We start from the raw sequence: 19,538 nt of genomic DNA on the forward strand, positions 1-19,538 counted from the left end.
CTGCCACGATGTCAAAAACTTTAACGCCAGGGTGGGCAAAGAAGGTATCTTTGGCACAACTGTGGGTAAATTCAGCCTTCACGAGGAAATATCCCCAAATGGGTTGAGGCTGCTCAACTTCGCCGGTGCCCGAAATATGGTTATCTGTAGTAATGGATTCCAGCATAGAAAAATTCACCAAACTACCTGGCTATCTCCGGATCGAAAAGCCACCAACCAGATCGCTTATGTTGTGATAGACGGAAGACACGTCTCCAGTGTTTTAAGCGTGCGAGTTTTCATATTTTAATGCGCCTAATTATTTTCTCACCACTATAACAACAGTTTGGCCTACTACGGGCTACTCTCGCCGCTTCGACGTTTGCCTACATGCCTTCGTTAAGTCCTGTTCCTGTTGGCGCTTGGCGTGTTGGATTCGCTCAGTTTGTTTATGCAAACTTTTGCATGACAGACACTTTTGTATTGTTACGCCTATTGTGTTATTGTGTGATTTTTTTTTTCTTTTTTACTGTTGCATTTCGTAGCGTTATCTTCACTGTCAGCTCGGCTGCCTAATTGTGCAACACTGGTCATTATTGTGATTTTGCTTTTGTTGCATGTACTCTTATTTTTTGTTGGCTGTTGTTAGTGTATTGTTAGACAGTTATTATTATATATATTTTTAGTTGTTGTTGCAGCTTTATTATAGATATTTTAGCGCTTTTGGCCAACAGCATTAAACCAGTAGGCATATCATAAAATAGAATTCTTTCAAAGTTTCTTTTGTGTGCAATGTCTAAGCTGGCGTCATCATTTACTGTTCAGCATCCGAGTTGAGACGCTATAAAAGCATCAAAATAGCTGTAAATATATCCGTGTACCTTCACTGTAAATTACAGTATCGTTTGCACGAATTTTTGTCTACTAAATATACAGTTTTTCTCTCAACACTCACTTAACACTGGTGTTTCCTGCACTAAATCTCGCCAAATCTAGCTTGCTCTACTATACTCTAGCGTCACTTATTTCCCGTTCCTTCTTAATCACCTTCACCCTTTTGTGTTACACCTTTTTTTCGGTTCTTACTTTTTCTTCCAACTGGTTCAACTAAAATATTATTACTCTAGTTTTCATACTCATATCCTTTTACTATTTTACTACCATTATCCTTGTTCCGGCCGGTGTTTCACTTCCGAATTTCCGTTTTTATACATTCCTTTGGTGCCGTATATGTTATTATGACTCCGCTACTTTACTCCTGTACTCGTTTTTCACATTTTTATTATGTTTTCCTTTCGGCATTTCCCGTTTTTTGCTGCTCCGCTCCATATGTACGTATGTACCGGCGCATGTAGTTGTGGCTGTTCTCCTTTTGTTGGAATCATTGCTTCGTCTTCCTGCGCCGTGTTTTTTGCACCTACCCATTCGTTCACTCTTCTCGCATTTCATACTCCTTGTTGTTTTTTTATTACCTTTGCAGCTCCTTTTCATTGTGTCTTGCCCGACTTACCCAGCAAGGAGCAGCGGGTTGCTATTTATTTTTGTTGCTGCATTTCTCTAGAGCTTCACCGCAGTTTCATCGTTTCGTCTGCGTCCAGGTGCTCCAGTTATTTTCAATTCACCTGTCGCTCTCACTTCCTTTACACTTGATTGTGTTGCGAATTCATCACTGCCGGTTTGTGGATTCAACGCGAGTTGTGTCGTGTTACCACAAGTGGCAAAAGTTCTTCACTATTTGGCAATACGAGCAATTTTAAGTCCGAGGATTTTAGTTGTTTTATATTTTAATATACATATTTATTCTAGGAAATAATCAGGATTCCGAAATATATGGACCAGATTTTTACTACTCTTTTTTCTATATATCATATAATGGGTTGTCAAAAAAGTCTTGCGGTATTTTTAGTGAATTTTTTTTTTATTGAAATTGAAATGAATTTTTGATGACTCATGCCCAGCTCTTGACCAATGCCGGTCTCTTTCGACCAATTCAGCGATTTTATTGCAATTTTCGACGACAGGCCTTCCGGAGCGTGGCGCATCTTCGACCACCTCTACACCAGAACGAAAACGTTGAAACCATCGTTGTGCGGTGGAAATGGAAACTATATCGGGTCCATAAACTGCACAAATTTTATTGGCGGCTTGAGATGCATTATCGCCTTTATCGTAGTAGTACCGTAAAATATGCCGTATTTTCTCTTTATTTTGCTCCATGTTTGCGACGCTTTAACTCACGAACGACTTAAAATAAACGGCAGTCAATCAAACACGTGTTAGCGCGTGAAATGAGCTTTCCAAAAAGGTATAGCATGACCCGATGCCAACCTTTTTGCGCCAACTAGCGAAAATACCGCAAGACTTTTTTGACAACCTATTATTTGCTGTTCAACATTTATAAACTTGTGCATACTAAATATTAGTACTTACTGTAACCTAGTAAATAATAACGGTATAATATTTACCGTCTAACAAGGCCACAAACCAAAAAGTAATCAAAAATTACAAGAAAAATGGTGGACCAAGGGCAAACTGACGGGAAATGACGGGAGAGTCCTACTTACAAATGCTAAGCCCGCAGAGCAAAAAATAAGCTTACAAGATATAACAGCAGCACAATGACCCCGAACATACAAGTCGAATTGCGAAAGAATTTTTCGAACAAAATCGATAGAGCTCCTACCATGCCTGCCCAAGGCGCTCACTTAAATCTTGTTGAGCATATCTCGTCAGTTGTTGATTTTCCAGGCCTAAAGCCACACTGATAAAGTCCAACCAGTTTTGTTGACGGCTTTAATCTCTCACACAATATGCTCGATACCTTATTGCCGATATTGAGGAGGCTGCTCCCACGGTAGTTGGCGCAGATTGTTGGGTCTCCCTTTTTGTGGATTGGGTAAAGCACACTTAAATTCCAATCGTAGGGCACGCTTTCGTCCGACCATATTCTAGAAAGAAACAGACTCTTGCTCTTTCCATCGGCCTCCTGGAGTTATGTTTACACTGGTTTCATTGAAATCTACCCAGCGGTTTCGAGCTATAGTGGTCACCAGTTTATTAAACATAGTTTTGAGGAAAACGCATTCGAAGTTTTACATGAAACTTCCATATGCCCGATAACCCTTTGCTAATTATCGAATAACTGGAAAGGTATTTCCCGGGGTTTACTTAAAACTTTCAAAGAGTTTTTGTAAGATATTATACTTTAAGAAGATGTAAAAAATATATAAAATTCTGTCTACCTCTTAGTGTATTTTTGTCACGAAAAATATATTGACTTATTTATGGTATTTAAAGGGAAAGCTCAACAAAATATCTTGCTAAGATATCAACGTCAATTCGTCTTTAGTTCGTTGCTTTGCTTTTTATTTCAACACATACATATGGCTTCCAAGAGCTTTTGTGTTCTTTCAAAATACATCTGTTATGTATATTTTTTATTATTTTTTCAGTTACAGCTAACTTGTTACTTTCTACAAAGTGTTAATGGTATACACTCCTTACCACCTGTCACTTGAAAATCTCATACAACAATAAGACACGCGTCTCCAAAGTTCAATTTCAACAGTTGTTTTCTCCAACTCTCTACCTTTTGTTTGAGCGGTCAATTTGTCATTGCGGTACAAATATTTGACAATTCTGATTTCTTTGACAATTTCGTTGCATAGTTATCTATTTTGTACATATCTACGTATGTATGTATGTACGATGTGCGTGTTTAGTTATGTACATATTTATGCGCTTTCCACATTACCCGCTTTTCGGAGAAAATTGTTGCTGACGCATTGATCATGAGGCATAAAATCAGTTGATTGAAATTTGTAGCAGTCGATTAGTGTTGGCATTTACGAGGAGATGAAATCGTAAAAAACCGGTACAATTTATTGTGCACTTAGTGACATACATATGCACACAGATACCAACAAATAAAAGCAATTTTCGTTTTTACAGAAATACCTTTACTTATATAAATGAGTGTAGGTAGTTTGTGGCTGTCTAATTCGCTCATTCTCCTTTATATGGCATACTCTTACATTGGCGCGCGCTTGCGCTTCTCTCAATCTCTCTTCCAAATGCAATTCGGTTTTCGAGTGTGCCTACTTTGGCGTTTTTTGTACTCTTTAATACCTTTGCTTTTGACAGCTTTTGTTGCTGCACAATTCTTGCCATCACATGCGCGCCGTATCGCTCGCCCACGTGTGTCATGCTGTGCAGTGTTGCATTTACTGCATTTAGAAATAAATTTCCACACCGAATTTTAATATGGCTTTCACAGCGTATGTCGCCAGTATGTTTGTACAAATTTGTATGCTCTCCGTTCAGTATAAACATATTAAAAGGTATGACATGCTTCAGTACCCCGGCACATAAAACGCCGCCGGCATTGTCGCTAGACATCGTGATTATGCATTCAAAAGTCATTTCCATATACACACGAGCCGTTGGCCAACATCGTGTCACACGTTCACTTGCTGTCGTTTGTACCGCAATATTAATTTGGGCGCAACGGCTATGAGACGACTACGTGATACATGATTCGTGATTGCATTCTCAGCACTACCAAGTGCATGCATGCTACGCTCACCAAGGCGTCACGACGGCGTTTGCGTGGCGCAATCAAGCAGTGGGCCATAAGCGAATTTGTTGCGGCTTTCCTCTCTATGTGTACGCGGAGCAGTTGCTCTAGTTTATTTTCTTTGTTCGGTATTAATTTTTTTTTGCTTATCAGCATTTCAATTCCAGTAAGCAGTAAGGAGAGTTTGGTTCAGCAGATTTTTTCTAACCACAACCAAATATGCGCTCGCCCTTTCAATAAGCCGAAAACAACAACACTAAACGCATCTTGTGACACTTTGTTGCAGTAGCTCGCTCGTTCATTTGCATTCGCCTACGCTCCTTGCCTCTGCGCGTGTTAATCGGCAGCTTGCGTTCGTTGGTCGGCAACATTCGTCGTGTTGGCAATATTATAACCGACTTTTGTTTGTGTTTTTGTGAATGAAATCGTAATATGACCTTTTACAATTTTATTAATACGCACGCATACATAGTCAGCCCAACACCTGACACCCACTAAGCCGAAGTTTTTCGTATTAAATATTCGTCAGCATGTCAACGTCATAGCCATCGTCATCGTGAACGTAATTATCATTGGTCGTTCTACTACAAAACGATACAAATATGTAGGTATACCGTTATTGCAACGACTTCCACTACGTTGGAGTGTATTGACATTACCCTCTCCCGATACACTCAGTACTCGCACTCGCCATAAAAATGCATTTTCGTGGAAAGAAAACATACTAGCCCGCCTACTCGTCAAGTGGCCGCGTATTTAACGGACACGAAGCTCTTCCTTCCATTTTTTTCTTAAAAAAAATTTTGTTTGTGTATTATTGTAGGCGATATCAAATTTCAGGACCGCACTCGAATAGCAGCTCTGATGTGCGGGCGTTTAATTTTGTTGTATAAATTTTGGTTGAACTTTTTTCTTTCACAGTCAATTATTTTATGCTTTTGTTTTAACCACGACCCCTTATTCACCCCTAACTGGGTGAGGTGAATGTGTAGGCGTTTCGTATACTATTTGTTTTGCTGTAAGTGATTTCCGTGAATTTGTTTGTATTGGCTTTATTTCTGTTTATTTTCTAATACAATCTGTAAATAATAGAGCAGCTGCGTTTTCTCAAAACTACAATCGGTGTATACTAACTAGCTGAAAACTAACCAAAGCTACACGTTGGATACTTACCGCTATACTATCGAGGAATTACTATAAATTTCAATGTGATTTTAATAACTGAGCTATCGTTAGAAAATATTACAATCGGCAGACTTACGAAATCGAATACTTACCACAATACTATCGAAGAATTTCCAAAAATATCAGCCGCTTAATTATAAGGAAGTTAAAAGTGGCTTCACTCATATAAGTGAGCTTTAATATGCAACCACATTATCTTGATAAACATATATGTAGTTATAGCGATTAGTTTTTGTACCCGGTATGAGACCCCAAATATGTTAGCCACGTTGCCACTCTTTTAGAACTATAGCACACCAAGCTCTCACGCTAACTCACATTAGTTTCGATTCAGTCATAAACCGCCCTATGTTATCAGTTGTCACTCGTTCCTTTGTCAATTTCTCTAGATCGGCTCTTTCCTTTTCATACCGCCGACTGAAAAAGAAGACGTTCAGCGCGTTTTCTCCGATGCTGTCGTAGAAGGAACAATTCATCCCGTCGTTATGGCCATATTTGTAGAAATACTCAAATACACCTGTGCCCCATCAAAAACTGCATCATGTAAAAATCTGTTTCTCCATTTTTCCTATTTAACCATGTTTTTAATTAGCCTGTGGGTCCATCACCCTGTTGTCTAATCTTTCCGCTTCTCTACCGATAATCGCCTGCTCAGTCTTGTGGATCTGTCGTATACTTCTTTGAATTCCATGGTCATTGCCTCTGGTAGCATGATGGCCTCTATAATTCCAACCGCTTCGTGGAATACCGTACGAAATGCGCACGTAACCCTAATGGCACTGAGCCGCATTGGAAGCTTCGCTTTCTTAGCATACCTTTTTTGCTGTAGAGCTATCCCCATATGGTCGCCTCGTACATCAGAATTGATTGGCTCAATAGCGTTCGCCTATTCTGGCTTGGTGTTTCCGACTCGCAGTTTAAAGCTTTAGACAGATTTGCTCTGAGCTGGTTCTATCCTACATTTTAGGTCGTTCCCGCTTTAGTCGAAAGTACTCAAAGTGATATCATGCCAATTTTACAAACACACTTTTTTCTACGCCATAACTCTCTGCTTTCAGAATCGTGTTCCAATCTCCTACTCCCAATTAGAAAAAAATTAACTCAGCAATAGAGCAATTAAAATTACAAAAAGTGTCTGTGCAACAAATGTGAGTCGCTTTACATTTAAAAAACACCTTTCCAACAGATGTTTCTTCATTCAAATGGTATTTTAAACAAAACATAACCTTTAAAACATTGAAAACGTTAACTAACTCTATTATCTTCACTTCCTCTCCCTTTCTCTTTACAGAATCCGCTACAGTCAACGCGCGTACGCATCATAGCAACCAGCTGGTTTCAGCCGTACGCCATACGGTGTTGTTGTCATTGCAATGCATCGATCATTGAAGCCGCACGCACAAGCTAAAAAGGTACCACCACCTGCGCTACCCGGAGATCCCGCACCGCAACAACAGCAAATACCATTATACCGTTTAGGTGGCAGTATTTCGAGTGCAGCTGGCAAACAGCTGGATGATGGCATTATAATGAGTAGCATGGTATCGTCGCCATCCTTGGAGGAGGGCGGTTTCAATTTGCCACGTGAGCCATCGGTAGCATTGCGCATGAAAGGTGCGTATGCGTCATGTGCGCATGTATGCGTGTGTGTATATGGTTGCAGGCCATTCCGCAATATTTGTCATACTTTGTTTGCAATGTCTCATTTGATTGATTTTCTTTATTTACTCTTCACTTTCTTTCCACGTAGATGAAATAAGCGAATACGCTACAGTCATGTCCACATCAGGCACATCACAATCGTCGGGCTCCTCTGCCGGCACTGCTGCAGCTGGCAAACAACAAGCAGCTAATCAAGTAGCCACTGGTGGCGCAACACTTTTATCCACCGCAACTAATCCGCTGCTCAGCGGTTGTCCACCCACAATAGTGCCATGTCCACCGCCCGTGTTTTGCGCCACACTACGCGAACCGCTCACACACAAAGCGGCCGTTTACTATCATCAACAATTGGCGCTGCAAGAGGATCAGGGTATCGATTTGACACAATCGCCAGGGCGCGATTCGCCCGGTTCGTCGTCGGGCTCAGCTGGTTCTGGTTCGCGACACTCTACAGCTAGCTTGGATTCGGGTCGTGCCTCATCGTATTTGACTGGTGTGTCGGGTGCATCGATACGTGGTAGTGCGGGCGGTGCACTATCATCGCCACGTTGCAGTTCGGTGAGTTCATGTTCGATTGGTAGTGTCGATCGGCAACGTAACGATGAACTCATCATCGATTGGCTAATGGAGATGAAGTGTGAGGAGTATGCACAATTGTTTATATCGGCCGGTTACGATTTGCCGACTATTGCACGAATGACCCCCGAAGATTTGACAGCGATCGGCATAAAAAATCCACACCATCGCGAGCGCATAAAACAACGTATCGATAAGTTGCAAGTATTGGATAACTTGCCACATTTCGTGCCGGTAAGTCCAGTTTTTAAATGGCTACACTATTTACTAATAATACAACAAAGTAGCATAAGCAGACGACGACGAGTTGGCGTAGAATAGTCGAGCCATAAGTGAAAAGCTTGCAGCGCTGGTTTTATCACGCTTTCCACATTTTTGTGTAGGTGTTTGTGATCGATCGACTAGTCGCTGTATTTTATGGCTATGTGAACGAAGCACATTAAAATGGCAAATGATTTAATTGGAAGCGAGGCAGATAAATCAAGTAAAGAAATATAATATGCTGCGCTGAAAAGCTTAGCTGTAAATAAGATTTCAAATTGCACGTTGTGAGCATGCAAAGCAGATTGTCTTACGATTCGTAAACCAGCTTAAGACATGTGGGTGGCAATGAGTTTCGCGCGCTATTAATATTAAACACTTAAGGGTGAGGCACGTCATATAAACGAGTATCAATTAATTATTGGCTTTCAACAATACTGACAACGCTTGATTGGTTCTAACTCTTGGCGTCAATAATAATGTGTACATAAACAAAGGAATAATTCCATGAAATATTGGCGGGTATATTAACCACTATACTATCGAGGAATCAATAAAATTGTTCATTTGAGAAATCTACAAACCAACATGTTTAATGCTGTTTAAGACGGATTGCCGTCGAATTCACTTTACAAACAAAACTTTTCACATTGTTATTTTTTTGCGGAAATGAAAGATGGTCTTTCCTCTGTATTTATCGTTAATAGGATCTCCAACTGGGTGATATACATACATAATTTATATACTCTATATCATTTGAAAATGTAAATTATATTCGGGGTCATGAACTACTCTACTGAACTGAAGAGGTCGACTATGAATTACCTGACTATCGTCAATAATCCATAATATTTCGAGGTAAAAACTCAAAACTGAGAAGGATTAAACAAGGGGTTCCGGAGGGTGGTATACTCTTCCCGTTATTGTTTAACTTCTGCAACTCGAAACTCCTGCAACCACCAGAGGGAATTTTTACTCGTATCACCTCGTACGCTAATGATTGTACGATAATGACGTCGGACAATGGAATCGATGACATGTGTTCAAACGTAAACCCACTAAATCCTCAGCAACCATATTCACAAACTAGAAGAAGGAGTACAGACTTGACCTTAACAATGCAGTTGATAGCGTTAAGATCCCGACTGTCAATAACCTTACAATTTTAGGTGTGACTTTCGACAGTATGTGGTCTTTCACTCCTCATACGACCGCGATTATCGCACTCCGGACTGCGACAAGATGCCTCTTGATCCCATGGAGCACCTACATACAAGCCCGTTTGCTTCCAGTTAAGGAGCAAAATTAACTCCTCTCCAATTAGTTCCTGCTGGAATGTTTTCGCAGAAATCATCCCTGCACTCACCAGCTTGGAGCTGAACCGCTTCCTAGGAGCATCAGTAGATCATCTCTCAAGTACGTCGATGACGTCAAACTGCTCATATGACACCCTTCTCTCTTAGGTCCGACCCTGTCGAAACACATACATACTACCGTGGAATGACAACTAATCTGATCCTTACCAACCGAACGGGGATTAGGCACCCGTTACAACAATAATATTTTATCAGGATTTATTTAAACGACAATAATTTAAATAATTTTTTTTTGACACACTGTTAGGAAGAGCTCAATAGTCCCTTTACCGTTTTAAAAGTTGTCTTGCTTTAATCCGCAATTTGAAATTTCTAAACACATAACACTGTCACTATCAAGATCGTTCAAATCCTTGCCAAACTCAAAACATATTTGCGGTTAACGTGTAAAACTTAGTCTACATACTCAAGTTTTCCCACAAAGCTTTCGAAAATGTCCGTACCCAGCTGTCTGTCAAGAACCTGCTGCTGAAATTGACATATTTTTCATAAACCCACTCGAAATGATAATTTCAAAAATCGCAACTTATACCTACTCATACACGCATATGAATGTACATATGTATTATGCACGTAGGCCCAATGAATTCCGAATTTCAGGAATGCACAGCGGTGTGGAATATTTCACGAGCTAACGGCTTTTGACTGGCAAAAATCGAACCAAATGAATTGTATGAATGACTGGCGACCTAGTAATGTGTGTGGGTTGCACGGCGAACAGGTTCACAATAACAACAACAACATACAGGTACAGCCTGGCCAAGCAAAGGCTCTTTTTCGCAGCTAAAAGCTGTAAGCCATCGCTCTTGTTACATACGTGACTTTCATTGCAATTGCAATGGCACTTTTCGCACTGCATTCGCCTTCAGGCGTCCAATACACTTATCTACAGTTACTCAGCTGTGCGGCGTGAGTGTGTTATTTCCTGCAGTTGACACAATATACACACGCAACCACATACATACACATTTACATTTGTTTGTAGAATGCTACTGATTCATTTGTTTACTTAGCTCAAGCCACGATAACAGCCGATAACATAATATCATACTTAATAATAATAATAATAACAACAATAATCAAGCGCGTGTTTCGTTGCTGGCCTGTGAATATTTTTTATGTGCAACATGTATGCAAGGCGAATGCAGCTTTGCCGACACTTGCAATGAACGGTCACACATTCCGCGCCGCGCAAGCACCTCTCGGCACACACACACACACACACGTGCATATGTATGCTTGTGAGGTTATAGCCAACAGCAACGGTGTTTATTTTTGTTTATCACTGCGCTCTTTTTTCTGATTTTTATGCATTTAACTTATTTTTGCTGCTTACAGCTATGACTGCCTTTTATCGTTGAAGCCATGGCTTTTCTCTATTTTTGTTCATTTCATTTCATGCATTACCGCTGTTTTGTTATTCAATTTTTCGCAATCACCATAAAAATCGCCATTTAGCTGTTATTGCTTTTCACACACACACGTACACAGTCGCCTATAAGCGGCAATGTACTCAGTCACTTGCAGCGTGAGTTAACTTATCTCTCATTGTTTTTAACTCGTTGCTATTTCTTTTTGTCCTTATCCACTTGTGTGTATTTTATTTTTTTTTTTACTTTTTTCTTCTTCTTTTTTTTAATAAATAGCATACACTTGTTGCGCTTTTGGCCTTTGGTTATGCTTACCGTTGCGTTAGGGTAATTCCTAAATCATTTCATTAGTTGAGCTTGCGGTACAAGCTGTGTTCCAAAGTAAACAGTGTGCCCTAAAAATATGAGAATCCAAAATTTTTTTTTAAGGTTCGAGGCTCCCTACTTTTTATAAAGAACAAAAAAAAAATACAGAAACTTCAAACATAATGGGGAATGTTTATTATCATTCGAAAGAACATTCTTTGGCATTTATTTTTTTGAAGATTATCTCTTTCAAATCTTGACCGCGACTACGTCTCAGATGGTCCATCCGTTGAATTTTCCATGACTCGTTCGAGGATTTCGACTGGTAACTAGCAAATAACACGCATAAGATTTTGCTCCAAGGACTGAGTCGAAGCGGGATTGTCCGCATAGGCTTTAGACTTTACATATCCCCACAGGAAAAAGTCTAACGGTGTGATATCACACGATCTTGGTGGCCAATCGGCCGGCCCAAAACGTGATATTATCTGCTCACCGAAGTGTTCTCTCAATAAATCCATTTATTGATGCGATGTGTGGCAGTGGCACCGTCTTGTTAAAACCAAATGTCGCCACGATCATGAGCTTCAATTTCAGGCATCAAATAGTCGGTTATTATGGCGCGATAACGGTCGCCATTGACGGTTACGTTCTCACCGACATCATTTTTGAAGAAATATGAACCTATGATTCCACCGGTCTACAAACCACACCAAACCGTTGTTTTTCTGGGTGAAATTACAACTCTTGAATCTCTTCAGGTTGCTCTTTGTCCCAAATGTGAGCTGAACATAATTTGGCCCGAAAATGTCTGATCTGCTTGGAACTTTTCAAGGGCCCATAGAGCTAAGCGATGTCTGAGTTGGTGCGAACGGCGCCGAATTGAATCTCCACGGTCTTCATGTACACTGTCAGCTACGGCTTCTTTATTTTCTTCACTGCGTGCTGGACGTAGTATACCATATTCGATTGAATATTATCCCATAATGAAGTTGGGTCTAAAGATGGGTGATGGTGTAGCGAATACTACGCTGAGTAGGCCGATTGTGTTGACCATAAGTTGAGCGAAGCACGCTAAACACATACTTTACAGAACGTGAGTTTTCGCAAGAAAGTTGAACGATTGTGAAATGTTGTTCAGACATAAGTCTTTCCATAATGAAATGCCAAACAGTACTGGACAAAAATGACATGACAGCTTGACACGACTCACGCGTGATCTGTCAAAAAAAGGTTATTGAAAAAAGTACCTCTACTTACATCACCTGTTATTTCATTTGCTCTTTACAACCACCCTAATGCGCATCATATAGTGTACGAAATTCATCCGTAAACTGAAATTTCTCTTAACTTCCACAATAATTATTCCCTTGAATCAGCAAATTATTTCCAATTAACAATGTTAAGCGTATTAGTTACATGATACATACAAACATATTTATAAGCACACACGACACTTACCTGTTTCAGCTGAAGCACTTTATACAGTTATACAGCTACTGAATTGCGAACATAATTACTTGCTTTTTTCTGTCTGAAACAAATTAAAAACTAATGGCGGCTGCAATCGTTTCAATAGACAATTAAGTCATTGTCATATTTGTGGTTATAACTCTCTGACTGGATATGCGGCTTTGGCAGCAGCACTCTCAAACGCAACGTAAAACTCGCCTCAAGTGAGCTGTAATTGTTGGCAAATATTTACATTTTTTTTCCAAGTCATTACCTATATTGCATATGTGTACTTATATTCTGGTCTCTTATGAGCTATTTGTCACATGAGCTGATATTTATTGGTTATATGAAGTGGCGAATAAGTGGCCTGACTTTTAAATCAACAGTGAAATTGAGTTGTTTATTACGGAGTGCCACAACAATTCGATTTTTCTTTAGTATTGGGAGCTCAAAGTAATTTAATGTGCTTTAGTTGTAATATACACAACTATTTCTATAGACTAGAAAGAAAATATAACATATATTGTCTATAGACTTGATAGGAAATAAAAACACGGAATAGGAGTTGAGATTTATGAAGTAACATAGGCTTTACTAGTTCTCAAAGTTTATTATCACCAAGATTTAACGCGTATTTTCAACAATCATTCCGCAAACATTAAAGCATCATTCGATGTTAGGTTGAGAGTTCTCAGCCAAAGTGTGAGACAATTTTTTGAACTCAACTCTTCTATTGTGCCTTTGCTAGTACTTTCTAATATTAGGTCCTAAAGTATCACTGTTCGAGTGTCGTTTGCTCACACATTGGTACCATACGCTGAAAAGTCCTCCTTACTAAATTTAAGTTCAACGTCCGATCGATCCAATAATGCGCACTAATATTGTTTATTAATTGTTTCACCATGTTTGAAGAGGTCGATGCAATTATTCTATGTGGATCCCAAAAAATATACTTAAAACCTTGTCGGACGACAATTTTTTTTTTTAATTTGCTCTAGTGATTACTTTATGACAAATGATCCAATCACTATCAAATTCTGAATGATCTGTGTATGTTTTCCATAAAATGACCTACCAGCAGCTTTTTGATCTGATCAAAAATGGAATTTGGCAATGATTTGGTGCAATACGTAGTAACTATAATGGTCCGTTACTATGATTTTATGCAAACCTCCTCTCCTTGCTTTATGGCCTGGAGTGTAAATACCGAAAACGGTATTCATGTAATTGTTGTTTATACCCAATCGTCGTGGGTTTGTTAACATTTTGTTAACGGCGTCAAATCGCACGACCGAGACGGCCAATTTACTGGGCCATTTTGTGAGATAACACCTTCACCAAACTTGGCTATCAATAAATCGATTGTGACATTCGTTGTTGGGCTTGTAGCGTTACCGCCCTTTTACAACCACATATTGTCCAAGTCCATATCATCCAATTCGGGTCAAAAATATTCGGTTATCAATGGTGTCTCATGGAGTCCGTGTGGATTGTTCCCGGACCTGAGCCAGAAATGAGCCTCATGGCTGAAGATGATTTTCGATGAAAATCCGGATCATTTTCCAGTTGTTGCTCAGCCCAATTCACGAACATACGACGATTCTGGTGGTCAAGCGCCTTCAGTTCTTGCGTCAATTTGATCTTGTAAGGATGTAGGCCAAGATCTTTTCGCAAAATTCGCCATAACGATGTCACAGAGATGCCCAACGCCTGAGAACGACGTGTGTGAGGGACTGACTTGTTTCTTTCTCAATTGATGCGCTACCGGCAGCAATATTCTCGACACTACGAGCACTTCTTTGTCTCACTGGCAGGGGACATTTTGTACTGTACCTGTGGATTCAAGTTTTCCACTAGACGCTCAATTGTTGATCGGACAAGACGATTGTTACGACTATAAATTGAACGTAGCGCTCTTAAAGTTGAGGCCACTGGCTTGTTGTTGTATCGTATGTCTTTCCATGATGAAATGGCAAACCTTACAATAGAGAAATGTCAAAAAAGCGGGAAAAATATGGCGTGATTTGCTGTCCCTATCGGTCTATTTATGTAGCGTCCCTATTGAAAAATCCGTTACACGCCAAATTTCTTGAATATATCTCATGAATATTACAGTTTACCATATGAGGGCATGATTTTGATCGTTCATTTTGTGTAGCAGCTAGATGTTATAGTGATCTGATATCAGCGATTCTAAGAAAAGAACATGTGCTAAATCGATATCTCCAAAACTGAGGGACTAGTTCGCCTATATACAGACAGACAGAGGAACATGGCTAAATTCTCAACTCGTCGTGCTGATAATTTATATATACAGGGTGCCCATTGACAGATGCTGTTACACCGTTTCTTCAGAAAATATGGCACAGTGACTCGTTCTGGATGAAGTCTCGTCTCCTGGATTATTTCTGGAATTAATTCACTTCATAAACGGCAATTCTGCTTGTTAACATTTCCGTTGAGGTAAAAATGGACCTCATCAGACATAAACAGAAAATTTATCTAGTTATTGTCCATTTTAATCATTTTTTGACAAAATCCCTGTCGAATATTGAAATCTACAGGGTTTAACCGGCATGTTACTTGTAATATGTACGACAACAGGTTTAACTCGCTAACGAAAATGGTTATTACGCTTTGTTTTTGTAGCACGATTCGTGCGCCACCCTGTACATATTATACATACATATATTTTATAGAGTACGGTATAAAAATATTAGCAAAAACAAAAAACGTTCTTAATCACATTGCTTTTTCACGGTTGCTTCTCGGTAGTTATAAGCATATATTTCGCTTACTGCCACTAGAAACTCTTTTATTATGTTGCAATTTGCCGCTGCGAACTTCAATAAATATCTTCAAACAGGTGACGCCCTCTTTCTGTGCTAACCTTGCTTGAAAATGCCGAAATATGATAAATTGTTACGGTTATTTGCCACGCTGCTCCAACTAATCCATTTAATTCGACAATTCTTTCCAAGTGACTGCATTGTTTATGCAAGTTTAAGGTTAGCTGTTGCGAAAATATTTACTACTGGTGATTCGTGTAGTTTTCAATAAAAAAAATTGGCAGCTCACAGATTTGATGTCGAGTCTGAAAGGCAGCGCGCTTTGTTTGCAAACAACCTTCAGAGCGGAAAAAATTGCCAACTATTACTCAAGCAATAACACTGCACAAACATTGTAATTAAGCAACAATGTACGCATATAAGCCATAAATCCCGCTCAAGACGGATTTTTAATGCATAGTACAGTATGTACTGCTAGTTATGTGCAAGCTTATGTACATAATGTATGACCTCACCGCTGCGGTTGCGCATAAGTTGCACGTTTTCAACTTAACTGCTGGCGTACACATACACACACAGATCTTAGCATATGTTTGTGTGTATGGTTTTTCTCACATAATTGTTGTTGTTTTCTGCTGATTTTCGTATTCTAACTTGGCGCGTTCGCTTTCCAGCGGCTTGAGCGCTCGAACTCCACGCTAGCTTGTAAGTCTAGAATTTATAATTAAGTTCAGTTGTAGTATTGCTGTTTGTTGTTGCTCTTGAAACAATTGGAATTCAATGCATAAAATACATATTTAATTTTAATGCGTTTTAATTTAATTTTTTTTTATTGATTTCTGCTTCACTTCTTTCTTACCGCTTTAATTGCTTGGCATTATTATGCAATAAACCGGTTGAATTTTTTATATCGATTTGATAGATAGTCCAAATAATAAAGGTACATACATATAAGTCATCACTCATCAACGTGGTATTAACGAAGCAATAACTTTTAGCGCCAAACGAAAGTAAACAATGGCGTCGCTTTCATTTGATATCAACAGTTGAGTTGAGTTGAAGCAGGGGCAGAAAAATGAAAATATGTCTATTATTAATGTGTTTATCGGCCCACGTTGACGTATGTGAGTTATTGTTTGCCGCGTTTAAATCTAAAGCTTTCGATTTATTGTATTTTCTTGGCAGCTATTTTGTGGCTTTTTCAACTAAATACACCTACGACTTGCGCGGGAGTCTAGAAAAATATGCCTAAAATATGAAAAATCACTCTCCACTGAAAATCTTCGGTGTTGCTTATGGTTAGTCTAGATTTATTATTTTTTTCTTATGGTAGCATAAAAATGTATAGCCATTTCCGCGCTTATAAATCATCTATTATTTTTTCCTCTATTTTATGCAACTTATTATAATTGTAGCCGGAAGTCTTCCCTGACTTGTGTTGTGTTCCTAAATTAATGATTAATTTCATCATAAAATCAATCCCTAAAGACTTAATATAACCAATATGTCATGAATGAGAAGAATTAGCCAAACTCGATTCTAAAATCAAAGGTTCGCTGTTAAAGCGCGGATACTCTAAATCCAGCTTAAATAATCTAGAAATTTTATTATTTTTGCATTTTGTAGGTCTTAAAAGTTGTTCCAAAACCATTCATAGGCTATTAATATTGAAAAACTCTCAGATACGCTGGTTATTTTCTCTTTTTCGGTATGACTGAAGCGAAATCTGACTGGAACTGGTTTTTTGGAGTCTACACATGATTTTATAAAAAAAACTCTTCGAAAAACGTTCCTTAAACGTTTGTATTATATTTTTCCGAAAGTTCTAAGGAACCTCCACAGACGAAAATGTCTAGAGAGAGGGTATTGCGTCGAATACTTTCATGGCTGGAGTGTTTTCATCCATTCGAACGACATGACCTAGCCAGCGTAGTCGTTGTCTCTTAATTCGATAAACTACATACATACATATGTCACTGTCGTCGTATATCTCATACAGCTCATGGTTCCATCGAATGCGATATTCACCGTCGCCAACGCACCAAGGACAATAGATCTTCGGCAGAACATTTCTCTCGAAAGCTCGTAACGTCGACTCATCAGATGTTGTCATCGTCCATGCCTCTGCACCATATAGCAGGTCGGGAATAATGAGTGACTTATAGAGTTTGGTTTTTGTTCGTCGAGAGAGGACTTTACTTCTCAATTGTCTACTTAGTCCGAAGTAGCACCCGTTGGCAAGAGTTATTTTTCTTTAGATTTCGAGGCATTATTGTTGTGTTAATACAGCTTCCAAGATAGACGAAATTATCCACGACTTCCAAGTTATGACTGCTAACAGTGACGTGGGAGCCAAATCGCGGATGTGGCAACTATTGGTTTGATGACAGGAAATATCGTCTTACCCTTGTTCACTACCAGACCCATTTGCTTCGCTTCTTTGTCCATTTTGGAGAAAACAGGACTACAAAAGATTGTACCTGCTCGATTCAGCTCTGCAGCTCGAATTATTTTCTCCAGCAGTATATTTAAGAAGTTGTAAGAACCTCGTTTGGTATCGAACGAATCGGAGAGGTGCTTCCTGATGTTGGCAAAGGTTTTGGTATTGCTCAACGTTAGTTAACACAACCGTATTAGTTTTGCGGGGTTACCAAATTCAGATATAACTGCATAATTCAGCTCTTTTTCGTGCTGTCAAAGCAGCTTTGAAATCGTCGAAAAGATGGTGAGTGTCGATCCTCTTTTCGTAGATCTTTTCTAAGATTTGGAGCATTGAGAGTATCTGGTCAGTTGTTGATTTTCCAGGCATAAAGCCACACTGATAAAGTTCATTCGGTTTGTTGACGGTTAGCTTTAAGCTTCCACACAATATGCTCGATAGAACCTTTTATGCGATTCTTCTTTTCATTGGTAGTGCGTGTTACGTGAATTTCAAACCCAGCGAGAGAAGATGTTTCACCTTCTCACTTTAGCTCGCCTACAGACGCATGGTTTTTGGCTACCTAGAGGATAAGGCCGGAAGTCGTGAGCTGGTTAAGCTACATGTAAAAGAATCGTTTCTGGCCGATCATTACTTCATCCTCCTGGCCTTCAGTTATCTCAAAATAATGATCGATCGAGAGATTTCGTCGAGATTGTAGCCTATTTGATGCAAAATACGATCATCGAATAGGAGAAATGAGGTCTTGGGTTTCAAAACGTTGGAATATCGCCATAATTGATTTATTGCCGCCGATCTACCTATGTGTGTTGAATAAAAAAATTTCGCCACAAAAATGTGTTCTCATTTAAAACGATCAATCTTACAATTCTCTTTTAGAGGGTCGCTAATATTGTGTTATTCATAAATAATTAAAAACTTATTACCAATAAGAATAAGTTCTCCTCCTCGTCTTCATTATTTTGTCGGCTACTTTCAGCGCCTCCTCATACACATATTTTAAACGCTCTCTTGTCCCTTTGAGATCAATCCATTATTTTGCCGCGCGCGCAATAAAGCACGTCGTAAACATCTTCACACCTCATATGCAAATTTTTGGCTTGACTGAAAGAAAGTTAACACCGCACGCTTCTACTATTGCAGTGTTTCATCGCTACAAATCGTCGCTTGATTCATATGCGCAACGCTCTCACTTCCTCTTTGTCAGGCACTACCTGCCGCTAGCCCTTTCTCTTATCGCTCCAAATCTCTGCAAAGAGTTGCGCATGCGGAATCAATATCTTTGTAAACGCTTTCTATACACAAATAAGAAACTCAATTGACGCGCTTTGTTTGTTTTTCGTCGTACCTTTTCGTTCATCAACTCTTGATTTTATTGCCTTCTGTGTGTGTGGGTTTGCAAGTGTATGTATTTTATGCGCAAATTTGGCAACATTGTGTCTTAAATGTCAACGAATTGACTGCTTCTAAAGAAAACAAAAAAAAATTAAGTAGCAAACAGACTTCATATCTCCATTCATCCAACTCTTTGCAAAATATCACACGTCCGAGTTGAATGCTTTA

At 39.3% G+C, this 19,538-nt stretch overlaps 1 protein-coding gene across 10 annotated transcripts in view; it reads left to right on the plus strand.

Moving 5' to 3' along the window:
• LOC126757011 (uncharacterized) overlaps positions 1-19,538 on the plus strand; it is a 61,806-nt gene that overhangs the window by 22,911 nt on the left and 19,357 nt on the right. For all 10 annotated transcript variants that reach the window (XR_007666671.1, XM_050470572.1, XM_050470573.1 and 7 more), the window contains 2 exons: positions 7,032-7,354; positions 7,491-8,212. Coding sequence is in view for 9 of the 10 variants with exons in the window: in XM_050470572.1 (XP_050326529.1) it covers positions 7,114-7,354; positions 7,491-8,212 (963 nt within the window). In the remaining variant the exon portion in view is untranslated. The remainder of the gene's footprint in view (positions 1-7,031; positions 7,355-7,490; positions 8,213-19,538) is intronic.

This window comes from Bactrocera neohumeralis, chromosome 4, assembly GCF_024586455.1.
Source record: "Bactrocera neohumeralis isolate Rockhampton chromosome 4, APGP_CSIRO_Bneo_wtdbg2-racon-allhic-juicebox.fasta_v2, whole genome shotgun sequence".
NCBI lineage: Eukaryota > Metazoa > Arthropoda > Insecta > Diptera > Tephritidae > Bactrocera > Bactrocera neohumeralis.